Below are 24,001 nucleotides of genomic sequence, written 5' to 3' on the forward strand. Positions count from 1 at the left end.
CGATTCCATGCCCCTTAAACTCTTTATAGGAAAGCCCAAGCGGTTTGTACCAAAAGCTGCTGTATGTTTACGCACCTCAGCGTGGTCTGCGGGTAAAAAGAAATGTTCAGGCGATGAGTCTACAGGTGAAGAAGCTCCTTCTAAAGATTCTCTTGATGATGGCGAGAATCAGGAAACCTTCTCGGCTCTGACGTTCAGGTCGTGAGCCTTTGCCGCTGAGATTCTACTCCGATCCGGAGAACAGAGGAAGCAGTGACCCTCGGCAGGAAGTCTGATGGAATTGCTGGACTTGGACCAGAGGTGTTGAGCTTTTGGTCGGAACTGGTGAGCACCATTGATTGGAGTGGTCTACTCGTCATGGAATCAGAAAACCGACAACACAAAGGCAGGCCTTCCAAGGCCCCGAGCCCCAGAGTTGTCACTCACATCTGCCTGCTGCAGTTGGGGTTTTATTTGGCCAGTTCCCGGCTGGCATTTTGGATAGAACACTTTATGAAAGAGATGCGTTTTACCCCTGGGTTGTAAAATGTAATAAACGTTGCATATTATTCCTGTCTCTTCCTGCTCCCCGCCCCCCCCCCCCTACACACACTTACAGCGTTTCTATTGGCTAATCACTGGAGTCTGCAGCCTCCCTTCCTGTTCGTAGCTTTAAAGGGGGTGACAAGCAACTGGGAAAAACTGACGACAGTCGGCAGAATCTAGAAGGTTTGCTCATTGGTTTCCAAATGGGTTTCAATTGGATTGAGATGAGCAATCGATTCCCCCCCCAATCAAATTTGGCCTGCTGGCCCACTAGGCCTCTTGTCCAAAGTCCTCACGCCCCTAAAGTTTTTGAATCACTGCCGACGTTTTCTGCTGTGTGTAAAATCCTATCCAAACAAGTCAGGAATCCCAAGACGCCTGTACAGTGTGGCTGAGGCGAATTGGAAGAGAGCGAAGCCCTGGAGGCAAGAGCAGAAAGTGAACATCCTCCCTCTCAGCGGAATACGTGGCTCGGTTGCTAGCGCACCCACCCCTGAGTCAGACGATTGTGGGATCAGAACCCACACCAGGGCTCGAGCACCTGGCCTAGGCTGACACTCCAGTGCGCCACTGAGGCAGCAGTGGGGGAGCTCGGTTGGGCCAATTGGGGGGAATGGGCAAGGGTCGAACTCGAGATTTGGTCGACTTGGCAAGAATGGGTCCGAGCTGGGAACCGACGAATGCCGACTTACCTGGTCCAAAGGCCGCAGGCACGCAGGCCGCACCTGGAGGCCGGACAGGTGACAGAGGGTCCTGGGAGCGAAGTGGAGATGGTCCTCCAAAGCCGAATTCATAGTATCATAGGAGGTACAGCACAGGAGGAGGCCATTCTGCCCATCGTGCCTGTGCCGGCTCTTTGAAAAAGCTATTCAATTTGTCCCATTCCCCAGCTCTTTTCCTATAGCCCTGTAATTTTTTCCCTTCAAGTATTTATCCAATTCCCATCTGAAAGTCACTGTTGAATCTGTTTCCACCGCCCTTTCAGGCAGTGCATTCCAAATCCTTACAACTCGCTGCGTAAAAAAAATGTTTCCTCATGTTGCCTCTGGCTCTTTTGCCAATCACCTTAAATCTGTGTCCTCTGGTTACCGACCCTTCTGTCACTGGAAACAGTTTCTCCTTATTTACTCTATCAAAAACCATTCATGATTTTGAACACCTCTATCAAATCTCCCCTTAACCTTCTCTGTTCTAAGGAGAACAAACCCCAGCTTCTCCAGACTCTCCGTAAAGCTGACGTCCCTCATCCCTGACACCATTCTAGTAAATCTCTTCTGCACCCTCTTCAAGGCCTTCACATCTTTCCTAAAGTGTGGTGCCCAGAATCGAACGCAATACTCCAGCTGAGGCCTAACCAGTGTTTTATAAAGGTTGGCCATAAATGTTGGCCAACCTCAAAATGATTGGAGGGGATCGCGCGGTCATGGGCTCTGCCACAGTCTTCAGAGTGCACGGGGTCATATAAATAACCTTCAGGGTGTCAGATGAATGAGATGTACTTGTGTGAGGGGGAGGGGAGCAGGAGAACGCTGGAGTTGCCTTCTCCTAATTTGGTCCCGTCTTTTTGTGGAATCGCTAGGAATTATCGTGGCCGATTTTTAGCTGACGAGCACCGATATTCCTCGACTTGAGCACAAAATCTGGGCTGACACTCCCAGTGCAGTACCGAGGGAGTGCTGCGCTGTCGGAGGTGCCGTCTTTCGGATGAGACGTTAAAACTGAGCCCCCGCCTGCCCTCTCAGGTGGACGTAAAAGATCCCACAGCCGCTATTTCGAAGAAGAGCGGGGGAGTTCTCCCCGGTGTCCTGGAATATTTATCCCTCAATCGACATCACTAAAGCAGATTACCTGGGCTGGATTTGAACCCATGCTCCAGGGACATTGTGCTAACTCGGGCCCTGGTGGAAGGAGAGGGGGTGAACTCATCTGTCAAATAATAAAAAAGAGTGGGCAGGCAATTCTGTCACCGCGGAGATTAATTTTTGAATTAAAACAGCTCCAACAATGCAAATCCATCAAAATCCTTTCTGAAGCGTCGAACTTTGTTATATTGTGAAATCTTTGTAGGGCCCAAGATTACCCTGCCTGCAGATTGCTGGGGTCTTTCTTCCTTTCTTTCTCCACCCCCGCCACTCCCCTCACCCGCGTCCTTTGATAAACTGTATTGACAGCACTTCCCTTGACCCACCTGCCCCCCCTTGTCCTCGGCCCCCAAGGTCAGGCAGGCGCGAGGGTCTCTCGGCTTTTCCCTGAATGCACTCTGCGTCAGGGAGATAATTACTGTGAGATTGACTTCGCAGAAAGGACTGGAGCAAAAAAAATAAATCAATCGTTTCGACGCCGAGTTTGGGGGGGGAGGGATCGGAAAGGCGGCTAATGGAAAGTGGTGGGAAGGTCGTCACGACCATGACTTGGCTCTGGTGGAAGCATTCGCACAGCCTCGCTGCTGCTGCTCTGCGAGCTGGCCAATTTTGCCCACACGGGTCTGGTCTCAGATTCACTGGAGTGGAACGGACCTTGTAGCAGCTAATGAACGGGGAAAATCAAAGTAATGTCACATCAGAAATCTAGAACACTGCCTCCCCTGACTGCAGTACAAAATCTGGGGTAGAGAAGTTACTTATCTCGGCTTAAACTTGCAGAAGCATATTCCTCAGCTGCCTTAAAAGAGCAGAGATTCTATTCCAGCAGTGCAAGTGAGAGGACACTAATATCTCAGCTGTATTTTAAAGTCATTTGTAATGTGACGGACTTATTCTATAATGCTGCCTCTTAAGCTAATGAGGACTATGTGGCGGAGATGAGAAACTGGAAGAATTAGCGCAAGTTCCCGCGGATGTCTGTTTCCCACGTGATCTTTCACCCCGTGCGCTCGACTGCGACCCCACCTCGCCCCCTCCCTCTTCAAGAAGTAGTTGAACGAACTCGTGTAATAGCAGTCTGCCACACTCATCGCTCTGACATGCTTTCACAGGCACTCACTGTTGTGTAGATTATTTCTGCCATTCGCACACTCCTACGCTCTCTCTCGCACACCAGCAGGAGTTTTTCACTCCTACGCCGCCAGTCTGTGATTTGCTCCCATTCACTTTAATGAACAGGAAAATCGTGGGCTGGTGAGCACACAAGTGGAAAAGGCAGCAACTCGAGCCTGCTCCGCCATTAAATCAGATCGTGGCTAATCTCTACCTCAACTCAATTTACCTGCCTTTGCCCCATATCCCTGGATACTCTTACCTGACAAAAATCTACCCATAGAACCATAGAAAAGATACAGCACAGAAGGGGGCCATTCGGCCCATCATGTCCGCACCGGCTCGAAGAACAACCAGGTGCCCATTCTAATCCCACCTTCCAGCACTCGGTCCATTGCCCTGCAGCTTACAGCACTTTAGGTGCAGGTCCAGGTACTTTTTAAAAGAGTTGAGGGTCCCTGCCTCTACCACCAATTCGGGCTGCGAATTCCATACACCCACCACCCTCTGGGTAAAAAAGTTTTTCCTCATGTCCCCTCTAATCCTTCCGCCAATCAGCTTAAATCTATGTCCTCTAGTTCTTGAACTCTCCGCTAGGGGAAACAGGTATTTCCTGTCTACTCTATCTGTGCCCCTCATAATTTTGTACACCTCAATCAAGTCTCCCATCAGCCTCCTCTGCTCCAAGGAAAACAACCCCAGCCTATCCAATCTCTCCTCGTAGCTGCAATTTTCAAGCCCTGGCAACATTCTTGTAAATCTTCTCTGCACTCTCTCCAGAGCAATTACGTCTTTCCTGTAATGTGGTGACCAGAACTGCGCACAATACTCCAGCTGTGGCCTTACCAGCGTTTTATACAGTTCCATCATTACATCCCTGCTTTTGTATTCTATACCTCGGCTAATAACGGAGAGCATTCCGTATGCCTTCTTCACAACCTTGTCTACCTGTACTGCCACCTTCAGGGACCTGTGCACATGCACTCCAAGGTCTCTCACTTTCTCTACCCCTCTCAATATATTCCCGTTTACTGCGTATTCCCTTTTACTGTTTGCCCTCCCTAAGTGCATTACCTCACACTTCTCCGGGTTGAACTCCATTTGCCACTTTTCCGCCCACTCCACCAACCCATTGATATCTTCTTGGAGTCTACAGCTATCCTCTTCACTATCAACTACATGGCCAATTTTTGTGTCGTCTGCAAATTTGCCAATCGTGCCCCCTACATTCAAGTCCAAATCATTAATGTATACCACAAACAGCAAGGGACCCAACACTGAGCCCTGTGACACACCACTGGAAACAGATTTCCATTCGCAAAGACATCCATCGCCTTTTACCCTTTGTTTCCTGTTACTGACCATATTGTGGATCCAATTCGCCACATTTCCATGTATCCCATTGGCTTTTACCTTTCTGACCAGTCTGCCATGTGGGACCTTGTCAAATGCCTTACCAAAATCCACGTAGACAACATCCACTGCACTACCCTCATCAATCCTCCTTGTCACTGCCTCAAAGAATTTAATCAGATTTGTAAGGCATGACCTTCCCTGAACAAATCCATGCTGACTATCCCTGATTAAACCATGCCTTTCCAAGTGACAGTTTATCCTATCTCTCAGTATTGATTCTAATTGTTTGCCCACCACCGAGGTAAGATTGACCGGCCTATAATTGTTCGGCCTTTCCCTCATACCCTTTTTAAACAATGGTACTACGTTTGCAGTCTTCCAGTCCTCCGGTACCTCCCCTGTATCTAGTGAGGATTGGAAAATGATCCTCAGAACATCCGCTATTTCCTTCCTGGCTTCCTTCAATAGCCTAGGAAACAATCCATCCGGCCCTGGTGATTTATCAACTTTCAAGGATTCCAGTCTCTCTAGTACTTCCTCTCTCGTTATGTTTACCGTATCCAATATTTCACACCTCTCCCCTTTAACTACTACATCCGGATCATCCCTTTCCTTTGTGAATACGGAGACAAAATATTCATTTAAAACCCTACCCACATCCTCTGCTTCTACACACAAGTTACCCTTATCATCCCTGATAGGTCCCACCTTTTCCTTAGCTATCCTCTTGTTCTTAATGTATTGATAAAACATCTTTGGATTTTCTTTAATCTTACTAGCTTTTATTTTTTCATGCCCTCTCTTTGCTCTCCTTATTTCCTTTTTTACATCACCCCTGTACTTTCTATACTCCCCTAGGCTTTCTGCAGTATTTAGTTTTCTGTGACAGTCATAAGCTTTCTTTTTCTGCTTTATCTTGCCCCGTATACTTCTACGCAACCAGGGGGCTCTAAATTTGGCAGTGCCACCCTTTTTCTTTGAGGGGCCGTGTCTGCATTGTACCCGTAGAATTTCACTTTTTAGTGCCTCCCACTGGCTTGCCACTGATTTCTCCTCAAGTAGTTGTGTCCAGTCCACTTCTGCCAAATCACCTCTTAGTTCTGTAAAATTTGCCTTCCCTCAATTTAAAAAGTTTACTCCTGATTTAACTCTGTCCTTTTCCATAATAATGCTAAAACTAATTGAATTGTGGTCACTATCCCCAATATGGTCACCCATTGTCACTTCACCCACTTGCCCATCTTCATTTCCCAGGACTAAATCTAGAATTGCATCCCCTCTTGTTGGGCTTGTCACGTACTGGCTAAAAAAGTTCTCCTGGACACCGATCAAGAATTTTGCATCCTCTGTGCCCCTCACACTGTTTGAATCCCAGTTGATGTTAGGGTAGTTGAAGTCCCTTACTATTATTGCCCTCTTATTTTTGCATTCAGAAATTTGCCAACATTTGTTCTTCTATCTCCCTTTCGCTATTTGGGGGTCTATAGTTCACTCCTAGTAGTGTGACTGCCCCTTTTTTATTTCTTAGCTCAACCCATATGGCCTCGATTGATGATCCATTTAGCATATCATCCCTTCTCACAACTGTAATTAATTCTTTAACCAATAATGCTACCCCTCCTCCTTTTTTATCACCCACTCTATCCTGCCTGAAAACTCTATATCCAGGGATATTGAGCTGCCAATTATCCCCCTCTTTAAGCCAGGTTTCCATTATAGCAATGATATTATGCTGCCATGTGTCTATCTGTGCTCTTCTGCTTTGTTTGTAATACTCCTTGCATTGAAGTATATACCCTTTAACCCCGTCAAATTCCTGTGCTGAACACTATTTAAACTTTGCTTCTTTTGCCTTTCTGAGTCGCTAACTACGTCACTAACTGCTTTTCTACTTCCCGTTTTCTGGTCTGAATTTGTCCTATCTGTACCTGCCCTTTGGGTCCCATCCCCCTGCCATACTCGTTTAAACCCTCCCCAACAGAACTAGCAAATGCCCCAGCGAGGGGTCCCGGTTCTGCTTGGGTGCAACCCGTCCAGCTTGTACAGGTCCCGCCTTTCCCAGAATCGGTCCCAATGCCTCAGGAATTTAAACCCCTCCCTCCTACACCATCTCTCAAGCCACGCATTCATCTGGTCTATTCTCCTATTTCTGCTCTCGCTAGCACGTGGCACTGGGAGTAATCCTGAGATTACTACCTTAGAGGTCCTGCTTTAATTTATTTCCTAACTCCCTATATTCTGCTTGCAGGACCTCATCCCTTTTTTTAAAACCTGTGTCGTTGGTACAGATATGGACCACGACCTCTGGCTGTTCACCCACCCCCTTCAGAATGTCCTGCAGCCGCTCCGTCACATCCTTAACCCTAGCACCAGGGAGGCAACGTACCATCCTGGAGTCACGTTTGCGGCCGCAGAAACGCCTATCTGTTCCTCTTACGGTGGAATCCCCCATCACTATTGCTCTCCCATTCTTTTTCCTCCCCTCCTGTGCAGCTGAGTCACTCGTGGTGCCACGGTCTTGGCTCTAGCTGCATTCCCCTGATAAGCCATCTCCCCCAACAATATCCAAAGCGGAATATCTGTTTGAGAGGGAGATGGCCCCAGGGGACTCCTGCTCTACCTGCCTAGTCCTTTTACTCTGCCCGGCGGTCACCCATTTCCTTTCTGCCTGCGTAATCTTTACCTGCGGTGTGACCACCTCACTGAACGTGCTATCCACGATAATCTCAGCATCGTGGATCCACCCGCAGCTCCAGCTCCAAAATGCGGTGAGCCAGTAGCCGCAGCTGGACACACTTCCTGCACACATGGTCGCCAGGGACACCGGTAGTGTCCATGACTTCCCACTCAGCAATCTCGGTCTTAAGAATTTCAATTGACCCCCAGCATCCACAGCCTTTTGGGAGAGAGAATTCCACACTTCCACTACCCTTTGACTTTAATTTTTCTCGTGATTTAAGTCTGCTTTTAAGTAACAGCCACTGCCCGAGCTTGTGACAGTCTGCACAGGCCTTTGGGAACTCATGCACAGCTTTAGAATAACCTGCGATTCCCAGCCAAGCCCCACACACCAGGAGAGTCCCAGGTTTGACTCTTCCCCCCCCCTCCCCCCCGCCATGGTGGAATAGCCTGCTGACGTCCACCGTGGAGGCGGGCGCACGGATGTCAGTGACGAACGAGCGACTTTAAGTCCAGCGACAAGAGCTTCAGGAGGGAGGGGGGAGCGGAGGTGAGCAAATTGATGAAAGTGGGGGGGGAGAAAAACAAAAGAAGTCTGGGCCGACTGACGCGCGGAAAGCTGCATAGAAACATAGAAAATAGGAGCAAGAGTAGGCCATTCGGCCCTTCGGACCTGCTCCGCCGTTCAAAATGATCATGGCTGATCGTCTAACTCAGTACCCTGTTCCCGCTTTTTCCCCATATCCCTTGATCCCTTTAGCATTAAGAAATATATCTATCTCCTTCTTGAATACATCTAATGACTTGGCCTCCACTGCCTTCTGTGGTAGAGAATTCCACAGGTTCACCACCCTCTGAGTGAAGAAATTTCTCCTCATCTCAGTTCTAAATGGCACACCCTGTATCCTGAGACTGTGACCCCTGGTTCTGGACTCCCCAGCCATCGGGAACATCCTCCCTGCATCTAGTCTGTCTGGTCCTGTTAGAATTTTATATGTTTCGATGAGATCACCTCTCATTCTTCTAAACTCGAGTGAATATAGGCCTCGTCGACCCAATCTCACCTCATACGTCAGTCCTGCCATCCCAGGAATCAGTCTGCAGTCTGAGGACAGGTTGCACAGACTAGGCTTGTATTCCCTCAAGTATAGAAGATTAAGGGGTGATCTAATTGAGGTATTTAAGATGATTAACGAATTTGATAGGGTGGTTGGAGAGAAACTATTTCCTTTGATGGGGGAGTCCAGAACAAGGGGATGTAAACTTAAAATTAGAGCTAGGCCGTTCAGGGGTGATGTCAGGAAACACTTCTTCACACAAAGGGGAGTTGAAATCTGGAACTCTTTCCCCCCCCCCCCGCAAAAAGCTGTTGAGGCTGGGGGTCAATTGAAAATTTCAAAACTGAGATCGATAGATTTTTGTTAGGCGAGGGTATTCAGGTGGAATCAAGGCGGGTAGATGGAGTTACGATGCAGATCAGCCATGATCTGATTGAATGGCGGAACAGGTTCGAGGGGCTGAATGGACTCCTCCTGTTCCTATCTTCCTAAATGCTCTCAGTGTGTCAGGCAGCTGCTGGCAGCCCTGCCTCGGAATAAGGACAGCGAGTCCACTTCATTAACTTCACATTAGTTCCACAAGGTTTAGTGAAACGCAGTGAGAAAGCAATTTAAACAGGGTGCAATTTGCTGGGCTCAGTTGTCACATTTGCAGAAGACTCCAGTTTGACAACTCGCGCAGAAAGGCGAGGAATTATGGCTCCAAGCTTGCGTTTGTGCACACATCTGTACGTAATAAGCATGTAGGATCCTGAAATGACTTGAAATTACATTGGGGGGAAAAGTATTAACACCTTAACTGCATAGAGATTGAATGAAGGAATATAATGTAAACCGAGGATAACGGATGAGATTTACCATCGGCAGTCTCTTCCTACCCTCTCCCCATTTCCCCTCCTCTCCTAAATGCACCGATTGTGCTGGGCACAGTGTCACAGGCACGGGCCCTCCCTCTCTCTCTCTCTCTGGTGCTTCACCCCTTCTTCAGTTTCGATCCTGTATCGTGACGGTCGTCAGGCTATTCCGCCGTGATTTGCGTCGGAGCCGAGCCTGACCCTATTGGCACCTGGCGCCCTGCCGTCACGTACAATCCAGCAGAGGGTTCCCAGGATAGCAGACAGGAGCGGGACGCCTCTCTGGTTCATCCCTTCCTTTAGCCAGGCCACTCAAGCCACTATAACTGGGAACTTCCTGGTCTGTGTGACTCATTTATACTCTGCCTCCACCACCTGAGCCATTAGGGGAGTTCAACCTCTCCCCAGATGTTAAGGCAAAATTGAATGGGTAATGTTGACACAAAAAGCATGGTCAAGAGTGGGAGGAGGCTCGTGTGGAGCATAAACACCAGCCTAGACCAGTTGGGCCGAATGGCCTGTTTCTGTGCTGTAGATTAGATGTAGCCCATGCAACAGGAAGTAAGGTTGGTGGACAGGAAGTGTGCGTCCTATGAACGATTTTTATATATATTTATATATAGAATCATAAACTCATACAGCACAGAAAGAGGCCATTCAGCCCATCGTGCCTGTGCTGGCTCTTTGAAAGAGCCACCAATTAGTTCCACTCCCATGCTTTTTCCCCATAGCCCTGTAAATTTTTACTTTTTAAGGATTTACCCAATTCTCTTTTGAAAGTTACGGTTGAATCTGCTCCCTCCGCCCTTTCAGGCAGTGCATTTCAGATCATAACTATATATACAGAAAGATATAATAGATAAGTTAGCTGAGGCCTTGTGGACGATTGAGGACTATAAGGTTATGAGGGAGGAGCGATTGTACAACATGCAGTGAAGGAGGATCTTGTTTGTAAAGAATCACCTTTAAGAATCATGTGTAAAACATTTGAATCTCCTCGATTCACAGTTGAGGAGCATTATTTTGGGGATAATTCTCACCTTCACCCTCTGGGCTGTGATCTGGAGGGCAGATCGATCATTGATATCAGATTAACAGGCGGAGGAGGCTCCGTGAACATCCCCATCCTCAATGATGGCAGAGTCCAGCTCGTGAGCGCAAAAGACAAGGCTGAAGCATTTGCAATCATCTTCAGCCAGAAGTGCCGAGTAGATGATCCATCTCGGCCTCCTCCCAATATCCACACCAACACAGAAGCCAGTCTTCAGCCAATTCTAGCCAAGCTGTTCCAGTACAGCTACAACACTGGCATCTACCCGACAATGTGGAAAATTGCCCAGGTTATGTCCTGTCCACAAAAACCATGGACAAATCCAATCCGGTCAATTACCACCCCATCAATCTACTCTCAACCAGCAGTGAAGTGATGGAAGGTGTCGTCGACAGTGCTATCAAGCGGCACTTACTCACCAATAACCTACTCACCGATGCTCAGTTTGGGTTCCGCCAGGACCTCTCGGCTCCAGACCTCATTACAGCCTTCGTTCAAACATGGACAAAAGAGCTGGATTCCAGAGGTGAGGTGGGAGTGACTGCCCTTGACATCAAGACAGCATTTGATCCAGTGTGGCACGAAGGAGCCCTAGTAAAATTGAAGTCAATGGGAATCAGGGGGAAAACTCTCCAGTGGCTGGAGTCATACCTGGCACAAAGGAAGATGGTAGTGGTTGTTGGAGGCCAATCATTTCAGCCCCAGGACATTGCTGCAGGAGTTCCTCAGGGCACTGACCTAGGCCAACCATCTTCAGTTGCTTCATCAATGACCTTCCCTCCATCATAAGGTCAGAAATGGGGACGTTCGCTGATGACTGCACAGTGTTCAGTTCCATTCGCAACCCCTCAAATAATGAAGCAGTCCGTGCCCGCATGCAGCAAGACCTGGACAACATTCAGGCTTGGGCTGATAAGTGGCAAGTAACATTCGCGCCAGACAAGTGCCAGGCAATGACCATCTCCAACAAGAGAGAGTCTAACCATCTCCCCTTGACATTCAACAGCATTACCATCGCCGAATCCCCCACCATCAACATCCTGGGGGTCACCATTGACCAGAAACGTAACTGGACCAGCCACATAAATACTGTGGCTACAAGAGCAGGTCAGAGGCTGGGTATTCTGCAGCGAGTGACTCACCTCCTGACTTCCCAAAGCCTCTCCACCATCTACAAGGCATAAGTCAGGAGTGTGATGAAATACTCTCCACTTGCCTGGATGAGTGCAGCTCCAACAACACTCAAGAAGCTTGACACCATCCAGGACAAAGCAGCCCACTTGATTGGCACCCCATCCACCACCCTAAACATTCACTCCCTTCACCACCGGCGCACTGTGGCTGCAGTGTGCACCATCCACAGGATGCACTGCAGCAACTCGCCACGGCTTCTTCGACAGCACCTCCCAAACCCGTGACCTCTACCACCTAGTAGGACAAGGGCAGCAGGCGCATGGGAACAACACCACCTGCACGTTCCCCTCCAAATCACACACCATCCCGACTTGGAAATATATCGCCGTTCCTTCATCGTCGCTGGGTCAAAATCCTGGAACTCCCTTCCTAACAGCACTGTGGGAGAACCGTCACCACACGGACTGCAGCGGTTCAAGAAGGCGGCTCACCACCACCTTCTCAAGGGCAATTAGGGATGGGCAATAAATGCCGGCCTCGCCAGCGACGCCCACATCCCACGAACAAATATTTTTAAAAATGACCACCCGGGGTGAAGGTGAAAATGAGCCCCTTTTATCTTTTTTCTACTCTTCACGCTGCACCCCTGGCAGAGAGGGCAGGTAGGCCCCCCTCCCCTACCCCTCCTCCTACCCCGGCTTTCATTGGTCCTCTCGAGCTGCTCATTGGGCTCTTTTGTTCTGGAGTTTTGCTGTTGTTTGGGGGGAGGAGCACTCTATGGGCCACTCCCCCCCCCCCCCCACCTTTTTACGCTCCGTCTCCAGCAGCTGGTATCAGTAGGTGTACCGGGGTCGCCAACTCTGGTTGGATGTGTTCCTGGAGATTTCATCACTTGACCGCCCGCCTCCAATTGCCCGACCCCCACACTCCTGTCATTGGTCACAGGACATGTCAATTGTCAAAGGCACCGCTTTCCCACTCCAATTAAAAAACATACACACTCTTAATTACCCGAATGGATGATTCTTGACCAACAGTCAAACAATCTTTTTTTTCCCATCTTCAATATTTTTATAATAAACGAAAGTGTTAAAAAAAAATTGAGAAAAGAAACACAATTTTTTTTAATGCCCCTATGATTTTTTTTCTCCCGGGTTGTTGCCTGCAGCAATGTCCTGGAGATTAACCTTCCATTGCTGGATACTCGTGGACAATCCTGGAGGGTTTTCAACCCTGAGGTGTACTGGGCTCCACTGTGCAACCCACAGAATCTGTGTAATCAGCTCCCTGGCTTTACTCCAAGAAGCAGACTTAACCTGAAGGCAGGTTTACAGGCTCACACTTTTGTGGTCACTTGGTCCTTGGACTAAGACGTACAACCAACGAAACGAGATCTGAATGGCCACAGTTGAGACCGTTTGCATAAAAGAAAGTAGTTGCATTTATATAGCGCCTTTCATGATCTCAGGACGTCCCAAAGCGCTTCACAGTCAATGAAGTACTTTTGAAGTGAAGTCACTGTTGTAATGTAGGAAACGCAGCTGCCAATTTGCGCACAGCAAGGTCCCACAAACAGCAATGTGACCATGACCAGACAGTCGACATTCCAGGACACAGGGTGTGAGCGACGTTCCTTAAGTGTCTCAATGAGTCTCACGCCCTGCAGAAATTATTTCCAGGAGTTTGACACACCCTGACACCGCAGGCCTCTTCTGTTGTTTGCCCGCTGATGTCACACGCCCCTGCAGAAAAGGCTGCGGCCTGCAAGATTAACGGACGTTAGAGATGGTCTTCTCTCAGTTGGAATCATCTTTACCAGCAACAATGGCTCTGGTCAAGCAGAGAAACGATTGTCTGCTTCTTCGTAACGCTCCCTACCCCTTCCTCCATCACCGTGGGCCTCTCTTCCAGTACCCAAGCCTTCCCTGAACACCTCAGTGAGATTGGAGGGCAGCAATCAGTGGGACGTCAAGTGCAAGAAGGGCCAGATGAAGAATTCAAATGCGCTGAATGTGGCAAGACAATTGCAGCTGTAACTAACGGGTGCCTCCTTCATTTATCACCCTCCCACCCTAAACTCCCAACTGTGAATGTTATTTCAACTCTCCCTACTGTACACCGACAGGCCAAACCTCTTGTAGAACTTAATAAACTCAACATATTAAAAATAGTAATAATCAGAAGGGTAATAATCTTTAACTTATTGAAAGGGAGGTGGAAGCAGATTGAACAGTAACTTTCAAAAGGGAATTAGAAAATTGAAAGGAAAAAAAAATTTACAGGGCTATGGGGAAAGAGAAGGGGAGTCGGACTAATTGGATAGCTGTTTCAAAGAGCCAGCACAGGCACGATGGGCCGAATGGCCTCCTCCTGTGCTGTACATACTGTGATAAAGTGTTAGATGAGAATCTCCTTAAATCCTTCTCTTGATCAGGATTGCTGCAATATTGTTTTATTTTAGTTTCCAGCTCCTCTTAACATCAAGAAACACATTGAAGTACCACCTTCTGAATCTTCTAATTCCAGTGTTTTATTAAATAATTTTAATTGTGAATTGCTCATCTGTCTCCTTTTAGACCTTCACGATTATTCCGTGTTCTCTTCCTCTGTATCTCTCTTGCTCGTCTGTCTGCAATTCACAATTAATCACGGGAATATGATGGAGATGCATTAACCAGTGCGCTATAAATAGCACCATCTCATTTTTCTCTTGATTTTTTTTTTGGTCATCCCTGTCTCTCTCGATTGGTCTGTGCCACTGTTTTTCTCTCTTTCTATTTCTTTCTTGCCTTCTCTCTTTCCATCTGCACTTCTCTCTCTTTTCACTGTCTCTTGTTTTCCTTTGCGCGCTCTCTCTCTTTCACTCTAGGGCAGATTTTAAAACACTTTCTGTTTTAATTTTAAAAGAAACAGTCAGGTAGAAATTACTTTTGGGCGATAATTCTTGCACCCGGTGCTTAAAGTACATGTGTCAAATTCCTCTCTCGTTATTTTAATAGGGTTAATGAGTTTAAAATAAACCTCCGTCAAAGAAATGGTAAGATGAGTTTGATGTAAGCATGTTAAACATCCGTTCAATAAGATTGCCAACAGAAATTTCTACGCCACTGTTAACAGCTTTAGTTGTGATGTGTGTTCATGGCACCCCCTCAAACGCTCGAAGACAGCTTTACCTCAGCGCAATAAAATCATTTTTCAGACACAGCATCAGTCGGACTACATCAGGCTGGTAACCAATTTCTTTTATTGACCCAAGTTGTCTAAACGACTTGTTAAATCACAGAAAACAAGACCTTGGCAAAGGGATTCGGGCAGTGAAATATAAAGCAGGAGCAAAATTGGATTGTCTAAATAACAGCTTGGATCGTTGTTTCCTGTTAACAATCAAAGTCTCCCTCGCGGACACACACACACACACACACACACACACACACACACACCTCTTCGAAGTGTTACGGCCTTACAAAATTAGTCCAACGAACTATTATTCCTATCCAGTATTGGAGTTGAATATATTTGTTAGAGTTACATTTTTAAAATTCATTCTTGGGATGTGGGCATCATTGGCAAGGCCAACATTTATCCCTAGTTGCCCTTGAGAAGGTGGTGGTGAGCCGCCTTCTTTTTGAACCGCTGCAGTCCGTGTGGTGAAGGTGCTCCCACGGTGCTGTAAGGTGAGGCGTTCCAGGATTTTGACCCAGCGACAACGAAGGAACGGACGATTATATGTCCAAGTCGGGATGGTGTGTGACTTGGAGGTGGTGGTGTTCCCACGCACCTGCTGCCCTTGTCCTCCTAGATGTTGGGGGTTGGGCAGGGAGAAGCAGCACATCAGCATAGGCCAGAGGGAAAGGCAGGGGACTGAGGTAGGCTGGAAAAAGCAGCGTGTTGCGGCTCAGATAAGCAGGTGGAGAGACACTGGGCATTGAGACTCGGGCAGACGGAACAGGTAAGGTACCAGGACTCAGGCAGGATGCAGAGAGGGCAGCATATCAGGACTCGGGTGAGGAGAGACAGAACATCAGGGCCCAGGCTGCAAACTACTCTGAGCTTCAGTTAGAAGGTGCCAGTTATTTGCTTTGTAGATACAAACAGTTTAGCAGTACTGGAGCTTTAATCGTCCTGATCTGGTGTTTCAACGTGGAACAAAATAAGCTGTGAACGAACTGTGAAACTCTCTTCCGCGCCGAGAGAGTAAACTATGATCAAAGGCACAGTATGGCTGATCTGATCAATAGACCCTATTTACACTTATAAACGAACACAGCCACACCGATCCTGCATTACAACAGTGACTACATTTCAAAAGTACTTCATTGGCTGTTTAGTGCTATGGGATGTCCTGAGGTCGTGAAAGGTGCTATATAAATGCAACTGCTTTCTTTTATGCAAACAGTCTCAATTGCAAACATTCAGCTCTCGCTTTGTTGGTTGTACGTCTTAGCCAAAGAGCCAAGGGCCCGTAAAAGTGTGATCCTGCAAACCTGCCGTCAGGTTAAGGCTGTCTCTTGGGGTAATGTCGGGGAGCTGATTACACAGATTCTCTTTTTTTTATTTTTTATTTATTTATATATATATATGTGGGTTATGAGTTTGGTAAGATCAGATCAATCTCTACAAGCAAATGATCAGTACATGCAGTGACCACTAAAACCAGATTCCACTGTACATGATTGGTGTAAAAGTGAGCAGAATTGTTGTGTCTTCAGTCTGGAATCTTTACTCCTTGTTCTTCATCGAGCCCTGGCCCATGACCTGCTGGCGTGGTTTGTGCCATCAGACATCTACAAAGCCACCATAAAGTGATGGTTTGATTTATACTCAGGCACTGATTTTCCCTTCCACCTTGGTCTCAACAACAACAACTTGCATTTATATAGCGCCTTTAACATAATAAAACGTCCCGAGGCGCTTCACAGGAGCGATTATCAAACAAAATTTGACACCGAGTCACATAAGGAGATATTAGGACAGGTGACCAAAAGCTTGGCCAAAGAGGTAGGTTTTAAGGAGCGTCTTAAAGGAGGAGAGAGAGGTGGAGAGGTTTAGGGAGGGGTTTCCAGAGCTTAGGGCCCAGGCAGCTGAAGGCAGGGCCGCCAATGGTGGGATGAAGGAAGTCGGGGGATGCACAAGAGGCCAGAGTTGGAGTAACGCAGAGTGGAGGGGTTGTAGGGCTACAGTTCCGGTGACCAATGGGTGCCCTACTTAAAAGGCACTTTCGAAAGCTGTATGCTGTATTGCAGTTAGTTGCTGAAGTTTGCTGATGTAAGTGTGGAGTGGATAATATGTCTTCAGAGAATGATGATGAGTCAACATCCAACACATCCCATTTATCACTCGAGTGTGCCGCTTGCCGGTGAGCTGTGTGAGCAGGTGCGAGGCCCGCAGAAGATGCTGATCTAAAGGCAATGGAAGAAACACATCAATTCTCAACTGGCACAGCTGGGCAGCTCACGTGTACCTGACGTAACAACAGATGGGGCCCATTTACGCAGTGTGTCTGTGCAGTCTCGAGGTTTGTAGTTGCTCGGGAAGCAGAATCTTTTTATCTCCCCCCCCGCCTCGGCAGCTCCTGGGCTAACAAGTTGGCCAGGTCGGCTAGCGCACACAGACTTGTCATCAAAGCCCTTTCTGTTCCTCCCTGACCAACCGTACTTCCAAAGACACGGTCAGGTGGAAAGAATTGACCAGATTTTGCAATGTGGAGCTCAAAGTTATATCATTCATTCAGCCAAACAACTCCCATCTTCACCTAGAGGCGGGGGTGGAACCTCTGGTGTTTCTGTCAAACTCAACCTCGTACTGCCGTCACTTTCATTGTCTCCCTTGTTGGGGGGGGGGGGAAGCAGCAGATAGCAGGGAAGTGATTTGATGTAAGATAAATGCTGTGAATTCCTACACTTTCCAAGCTGCCCATGATTTTACATTAAAGGGACATAGGATTATATAGAATTTACAGCACAGAAACAGGCCATTCGGCCCAACTGGTCTATGCCGGTGTATTTATGCTCCACATGCGCCTCCTCGCACCCCTCTTCATCTAATTCTAAAACATATCCTTCTATTCCTTTCTCCCTCGTGTTTATCCAGCTTCCCCTTAAATGCATCTGTGCTGTTCGCCTCAACTACTCCTTGTGGTAGCAAGTCCCACATTCTCACCACTCTCCGGGTAAAGAAGTTTCTCCTGAATTCCCTATTGGATTTATCAGTGACTTTCTTACATTTATGGCCCCTAGTTTTGGACCCCTCCACAAGTGGAAACATCATTGTCTCGTGTGACGTAGGGGCCCCAAACTGAACCTTTGCATGGGGCCCCTACCAGGCAACACTGCCCCTGGGGGGGGGAGTCAGTTTGACTTTGAGTGAGAGGGGCTATGCCCATAGTACAGAACACCAAAAGGCAACTGTAGCAGCTGCACCAAGGGGAGAATGATAGGTGATAACGTACTGCTGGTGATATTTAGCAGATGAGTGCTTAACGCATTAATATATGCATTTCTCCGTCTACTATTTTAATGAGAGCGATACCCCACAAGCAGACTAATTCCTCGTTAGGACAGCAGACTGAGCAACGTTAGACGGATTTTTGAATTAGCACTCCCAGAACGGGGCTCCACACATCAGGAGCCCATACCAGGAAGTTTAGATACCAACGTGATTTTCCACACTGGAAAATCGGCTACTATGTCTCCTGAGTTTGTTTAAATTAAAGGGCTACATTTATATCTTTACTGCTCCCGGCGCTGACTAAAACGTTTACCTCAAAATCTGTGCTAACTTTAGAGGCAGTTCCCAGATTTTCTCTCGAGTTTTCACTATTCGGGTACAGTAGTTAAGCGGTTCCAGCAACCCAGAAATTCAGTTCAATAAGTCTGGCCATTTGTGGGCTGGCACCAGAAAAAAGTGATGATGAAAGCTGCCAGATTGTCATAAAAAACACAAGTTCACTAATGTCTTTCAGTCCTGGACACCGCACCTCAGGAAGGATATATTGGCCTTGGAGGGAGTGCAGTGCAGATTCACCAGAATGATACCGGGGCTAAAAGGGTTAAATTTTGAGAACAGGTTGCATGGTCTAGACTTGTATTCCCTTGAGTATAGAAGATTGAGGGGTGATCTAATTGAGGTGTTTAAAATGACAAAAAGATTTGATAGGGTAGATACGGAGAAACTATTTCCTCTGGGGGAATCCTGAACAAGGAGGCACAGTCTTAAAATTAGAGCCAGGCCATTCAGGAGGGAAATCAGGAACCATTTTCTTACATAAAGGGTAGTGGAAACGTGGAATTCTCTCCCCCAAAAGGCTGTGGCTGCTGGGGGTCAATTGGAAATTTTCAAGACTGAGATCGACAGATTTTTATTAGGTAAGGGTATCAAGGGAGATGGATCAAAGGTGGGAGTTGAGGTACAGGTCAGCCATGATCTGATTTAATGGCGGAACCAGTTCGAGGGACTGAATGGCCCACTCCTGTTCCTATGTTCAGTGAAGGGAACCTGCCACCTCTACCTGGTCTGGTCTACTACTTGGTTGACTCTCAGGGCAACTTGGTATGGGTTGTAAATACCACCTTCCCAGAGTCACCCAGGCCCCAAGAACAAGTTTTTTTTTAAAATAAAATTGGAAGGATTTTATTTTGCTTTAAAGCAGATCTTCTTTTATCTTCCCACAAATCGGCCTGTGGCATTTTCCTCGGATTCGCCCTTTGTGCCTCCCAGTGCCACGGCTAAGACTGGCACAGTACGGCAACGAGTGTTTTAACAAGCGAGCATGCCAAGTGTGGCATCGAACGACATGGGAAATTAAAAGTGCACAGGGAAGAAAAGTCCGAGTTAAATGTAACAGGGTTTTTTTTTTAAAAAGCCATGAAAAATTAATAACCCAATAAATGAGTGTTGAATTATTAATCCACACCATCAAATGTCTGCTAAGATGGCACATTCAGCCTGTGTGCTTTTTCTTTTATTTCAGTCCCATTAAGAATTACTCTGTCAAGTCACACTTAACCTTTCGAGATCTGAATCACCTGACGCCTTAAAGAGTAGCCCCCCAACTTATTTTAAGTGCACCTGTTGGCCAACGGAGATGACTAACAGCCTATGTGTGGTGTTGGTATGGGTGGCACAGGGAACGTGATGCCACGGCTGGGATTCTGCAGGGGATATAATGCATTTCCCAGCCCTTCCTTTCTCCCCACCACCCACCCCCTCACAGTTCTCCTAGGCCCCCGCTATTGCTGCTCCTCATTCAGCCACTCAGTACCTCAGGCAGCCGTGTGTAAAGAGTTAGGGGGAACCAGAGGCCATTCTGGGATTTGGAACAGGGAGAATCGTTCCGTGACCATACAACAATTAAACTCTGAGTGACCCGAGCTTGCAATAATATAACGACATTTAGTCTTTGTTGCTCTATATATTTACCTATATGCAGGTCCCCCAAGGCATTGCTCGCAGTAAGTTGGATAAAACATTATTTATAAGGACAGGAGTTTTATAGTGTGTAACACACAATATATTTTGCTAAAAGTGGACACGTGCCCCTTTAAAGAAACATTTCACACCTAACCCCTACTCTGAGAGAATAGGGCGGGTTCAGGTCACACACTCAATTTACACCCTGCCATAATATCAGGCAGCTGTAAATCTGTATTTTGATGACGTTGGTTGAAGGATAAATATTGGCCAGGACACTGGGTAGAACATAGAAGCCCTTTGAAATAGTGTTATGGGATTTTTTTTAGGTCCACCTGAGAGGGCAGATAGGGCCTCGTTTTAACATCTCATCCGAATGACGGCACCTTCAATAATACAGCACTCCCTCAGTACTGCACTGGAGTGTCAGCATAGATTTGGTGTTCTGGAGTGGGACTTGAACCCACAACCTTCTGACTCAGAGGCGAGAAGTGCTACCCACTGAGCCACTGCTGATGGTAACTGAGTGTCCTCAATAGAGTTTAAATCTACCACATCCTGCTGTTGCGAATGCTGTTTCAGATGTTGCCACTGAAATAACATGGAGGGCATAACATTCACCAACTGAATTCTTGGTTGTTAATGAGTTGGAGAAACTTGACTATTACAGAGATCCAGATTCCAACAAACCCAAAAGATATTAAGAACATGAAAATGTAGGGATGGGGAAAGGAAGCTCAGCTTTGTCCTGCTTGCCCTGTCATCCCAGTCCTGTTTCAGGAGTCATTGAGTCTATTTTCTGTCCTCTTCCTATTCCAAGCCTGCACTCCCTGCTAAATCAGGGATCCATCCAGCTCCTTTTTGAAAGTTCAACTGAGTCATCTTTTCTGGCTAGCGGTGTGTTCCATAATTAACGACTCCAACCCTGGAGAAGTTTTTCTTTGTAGTAAAATCATGAGCATGTTCTTTATAAACACAATTACAATTTTACTCTACTGAGTGCACAGAGGGGGTCCTCCCCCATCGTGTCGTCTTTACCTCAAAATATTTCTCCCACATCAACATTATCGCCTTCCTGGGATTATGAAAAGTCACAAGCAGTAACCAAGCCTTACAGACCAGAAAGATCCCACAGTCAATTCCTGATTTGTGCTGAATTAGGGAGCAATCGGCCTAGGGGTCATTGGGCTAGGGGAGCAAAAAGTTAGCCAGGGGAATCCCCCTCTCAATTGCTCTCTGGTGATGTCTTGTAAATGTGCGTGGATTGGAATTCAGGTAAGAACGGGGTTAAGGTTCAAGGTTCAACGCATGAAGAATGGCCATGGGGGTGAGCTACGGAAGAACTTTCGCCAACGGCAGTCAACGGCCTTCAGAATAAGAGGGGACAAAATTACCTTAAAATAAGTAGAAACGCCCATGTTCCCTCTCCCTCCCCATTCATTTTTCCTGAGCTTCAGCTTCCCTACCCTTTGCCTTGAAGTAATCCCACTACAGTGAGTGATTGAGAAACAAAGGGTATGACTAAAATCACACAAAGGTGCGCGCACCAATCGCAGGCTGCTACTGCTTCCTTTAACCTGACGTCTTTCTTTCTTTTTCCTTCTTTAAAATATTGTTTTAAAGGTTACCCAAACTTTGTTGCAACATATGGTCGTGGATACCCAGGATTCGCACCAAGTTACAGCTACCAGTTCCCAGGTACGTTGACCCTTGATTCTATCTCACACCAGCCACCATCTCCCTTGTCATCATTCCCCCCGCACCGTGTTAATAAGTACGTAACAATTCCACAACTCTCCCTTCCGACAAGGTTTCACTGTATTATTCTAGTTCCTATTGAGCCTCTGCTGGTGCTGGTTATTTGTAAATCGTTGTGTGTTAAGATGCGGGAGCAAAACCTTCCTTCAATTCTAGGTGAGATGCTATTTGAAAGGAACTGGGTCGAGTTGTCCTCATCATATCACAAATGAAATTTAGTGTTGTTTTATGTTTGTGTTTCTCCTTGCCTTCTCTTTTAGGTCACCCTGTGCCAAACATCACCCCTAGCCGAGAGTGGGGGCAGTCGCCTCACCCCCATCCCCCCCACCCCCCTCCTACCCCCACCCAAGGCTTCTCTCCATGCTGCCCTGTATGATAGTGTCCGGCCTCTGCTCGGTTCCCCATAACCCTTCCCCTTGCCACCCATGATCCACGATGGTACTGCTGTGATTCGGGAGCTCACCATCTGAGGGATCCCAGGTGACAATCAATTCATTCTCAGGATGTCGGCATCGCTGGCAAGGCCGGCATTTATTGCCCATCCCTCGTTGCCCCGAGAAGGTGGTGGTGGGCCTTCTACAACCAAGTGGCTTGCTAGGCCCCTACGGAGGGCAGTTAAGAGTCAACCACGTTGGCGATGGGACTGGAGTCACATATAAGCCCAGACCAGGTAAGGACGGCAGGTTTCCTTCCCTAAAGGGCATTAGAAGATCAGCTTGTAAGTCCTGACACATTACTTCGTCAAGACGCAGAGTACTTTGACTGTCCAGTCATGGTTTAAATCTTCCATTCATTCTCCCTCTGCTTACATTTTAGAGGGCAAATGCGCCCAACAGCAAGCTTAGTCAGGATAAACACATTCCTGATCCAAGTTTGGAATCCCAGTGGGCCCAGCTGTTTCCCATTCACTTCCATTGCATAGAAATCCATTGGAACAAAATGTTACCCGTCCATTCGCATTGTGCAGAATTCCTAATGGAAATATAACATTTGAATATAAAATCACCTTCCAAGTGCACAGTGTTCTCTGATATCTGTTCACCAATGCTCACCACATTCAGTGCAGTCAGTCCACTGCCACTGTCTCCTCAAGACAGCTCTGTACTTTAGACTGCTAATCACATTGTGTATGTTTTCTGATACCGTGTTAGTTTGCAGTGAGTGATTAAGTGACTGGTAGTACAGAGATGTGCAGTCTGCCTATTTTTACCTGCAGTTTATGGACATCCTGATTCAACCAGGACATTTCTTGGCAAATACGTTTATTAACATTCAGCAGTGTAGAAGGCCGAGTTTGTTTTGTAATAGACGTTTGATGAGATTTAAACTACGTACTTCAGATAGGGTCACTCCGAATATCCAATCAGGTCAGTGATGAGGTCATTCAGATTATCCAATCAGGTCAGTGATGAGGTCATTCAGACTATCCAATCAGGTCAGTGATGAGGTCATTCAGACTATCCAATCAGGTCAGTGATGAGGTCCAGCTGTCACTGTGTGTAAGACCCATTAACTCCTGACTCTTGGAATATTCTATGATTACTTAAGTTGTTCAATGTCTGAGTTACAACCCACCCAGTTTCAAATTTATGTTTGAATCTGTGTGGTTCCCATTAATATTTAATGGGAGCCATGAACTGCACTCCTGAAGGACCAAGTAAAATGTGTCTGATTATGTCTGTGGTAGTTCTTATCATCAGGAGGCGCAACTTTCTATTTTCCATTTACGGGTGAAAGTGCCACAACTAGTTAACGACTTGACCATCCTTTGGGGGCGAGAGCCAGTTATTTGAGCTATTAACAGAGAGCCATCACATACAGTTCGCGCCGAGGCTCAGTAAATAGACCGACAGGGTGTAGCTGGGCACTGGCGGAGTTTGTAACATTGAATGTAAGATGGCTTGAGCCATCCTTTCTGGTCGTAGCAGAATCTCTGTCTTAATAAAATGATTTTGGAATGGAAAGGATACTTTGTGCCATGAGCCTGTGTGCTCCAAATTGCAACTGAGATATAATGCAATACTCTTGTTAATTTTCAAGGGCAGACACCTCTTATGAGGTTGCAGTTGAGGGGGCCCAGCACATGTGGCGACTCACCGGTATATGCTAGGGATGGTCAATCTGTACTGACGCGTTGCAAGATGCAGTAAGAACGCTGAGAGGGACTACCTGCCCACAGTAATGACCACCCCAGCAATAAGG

At 47.1% G+C, this 24,001-nt stretch overlaps 1 protein-coding gene across 15 annotated transcripts in view; it reads left to right on the forward strand.

Annotated features, from left to right (window-relative positions):
- msi2b (musashi RNA-binding protein 2b) overlaps positions 1 to 24,001 on the forward strand; it is a 474,084-nt gene that overhangs the window by 347,113 nt on the left and 102,970 nt on the right. For all 15 annotated transcript variants that reach the window (XM_068008413.1, XM_068008425.1, XM_068008411.1 and 12 more), the window contains one exon: positions 21,665 to 21,739. In XM_068008413.1, the coding sequence (XP_067864514.1) occupies positions 21,665 to 21,739 (75 nt within the window). The remainder of the gene's footprint in view (positions 1 to 21,664; positions 21,740 to 24,001) is intronic.

The sequence above is a fragment of the Heptranchias perlo genome, chromosome 28 (assembly GCF_035084215.1).
Source record: "Heptranchias perlo isolate sHepPer1 chromosome 28, sHepPer1.hap1, whole genome shotgun sequence".
In the NCBI taxonomy this organism is placed as follows: Eukaryota; Metazoa; Chordata; class Chondrichthyes; order Hexanchiformes; family Hexanchidae; genus Heptranchias; species Heptranchias perlo.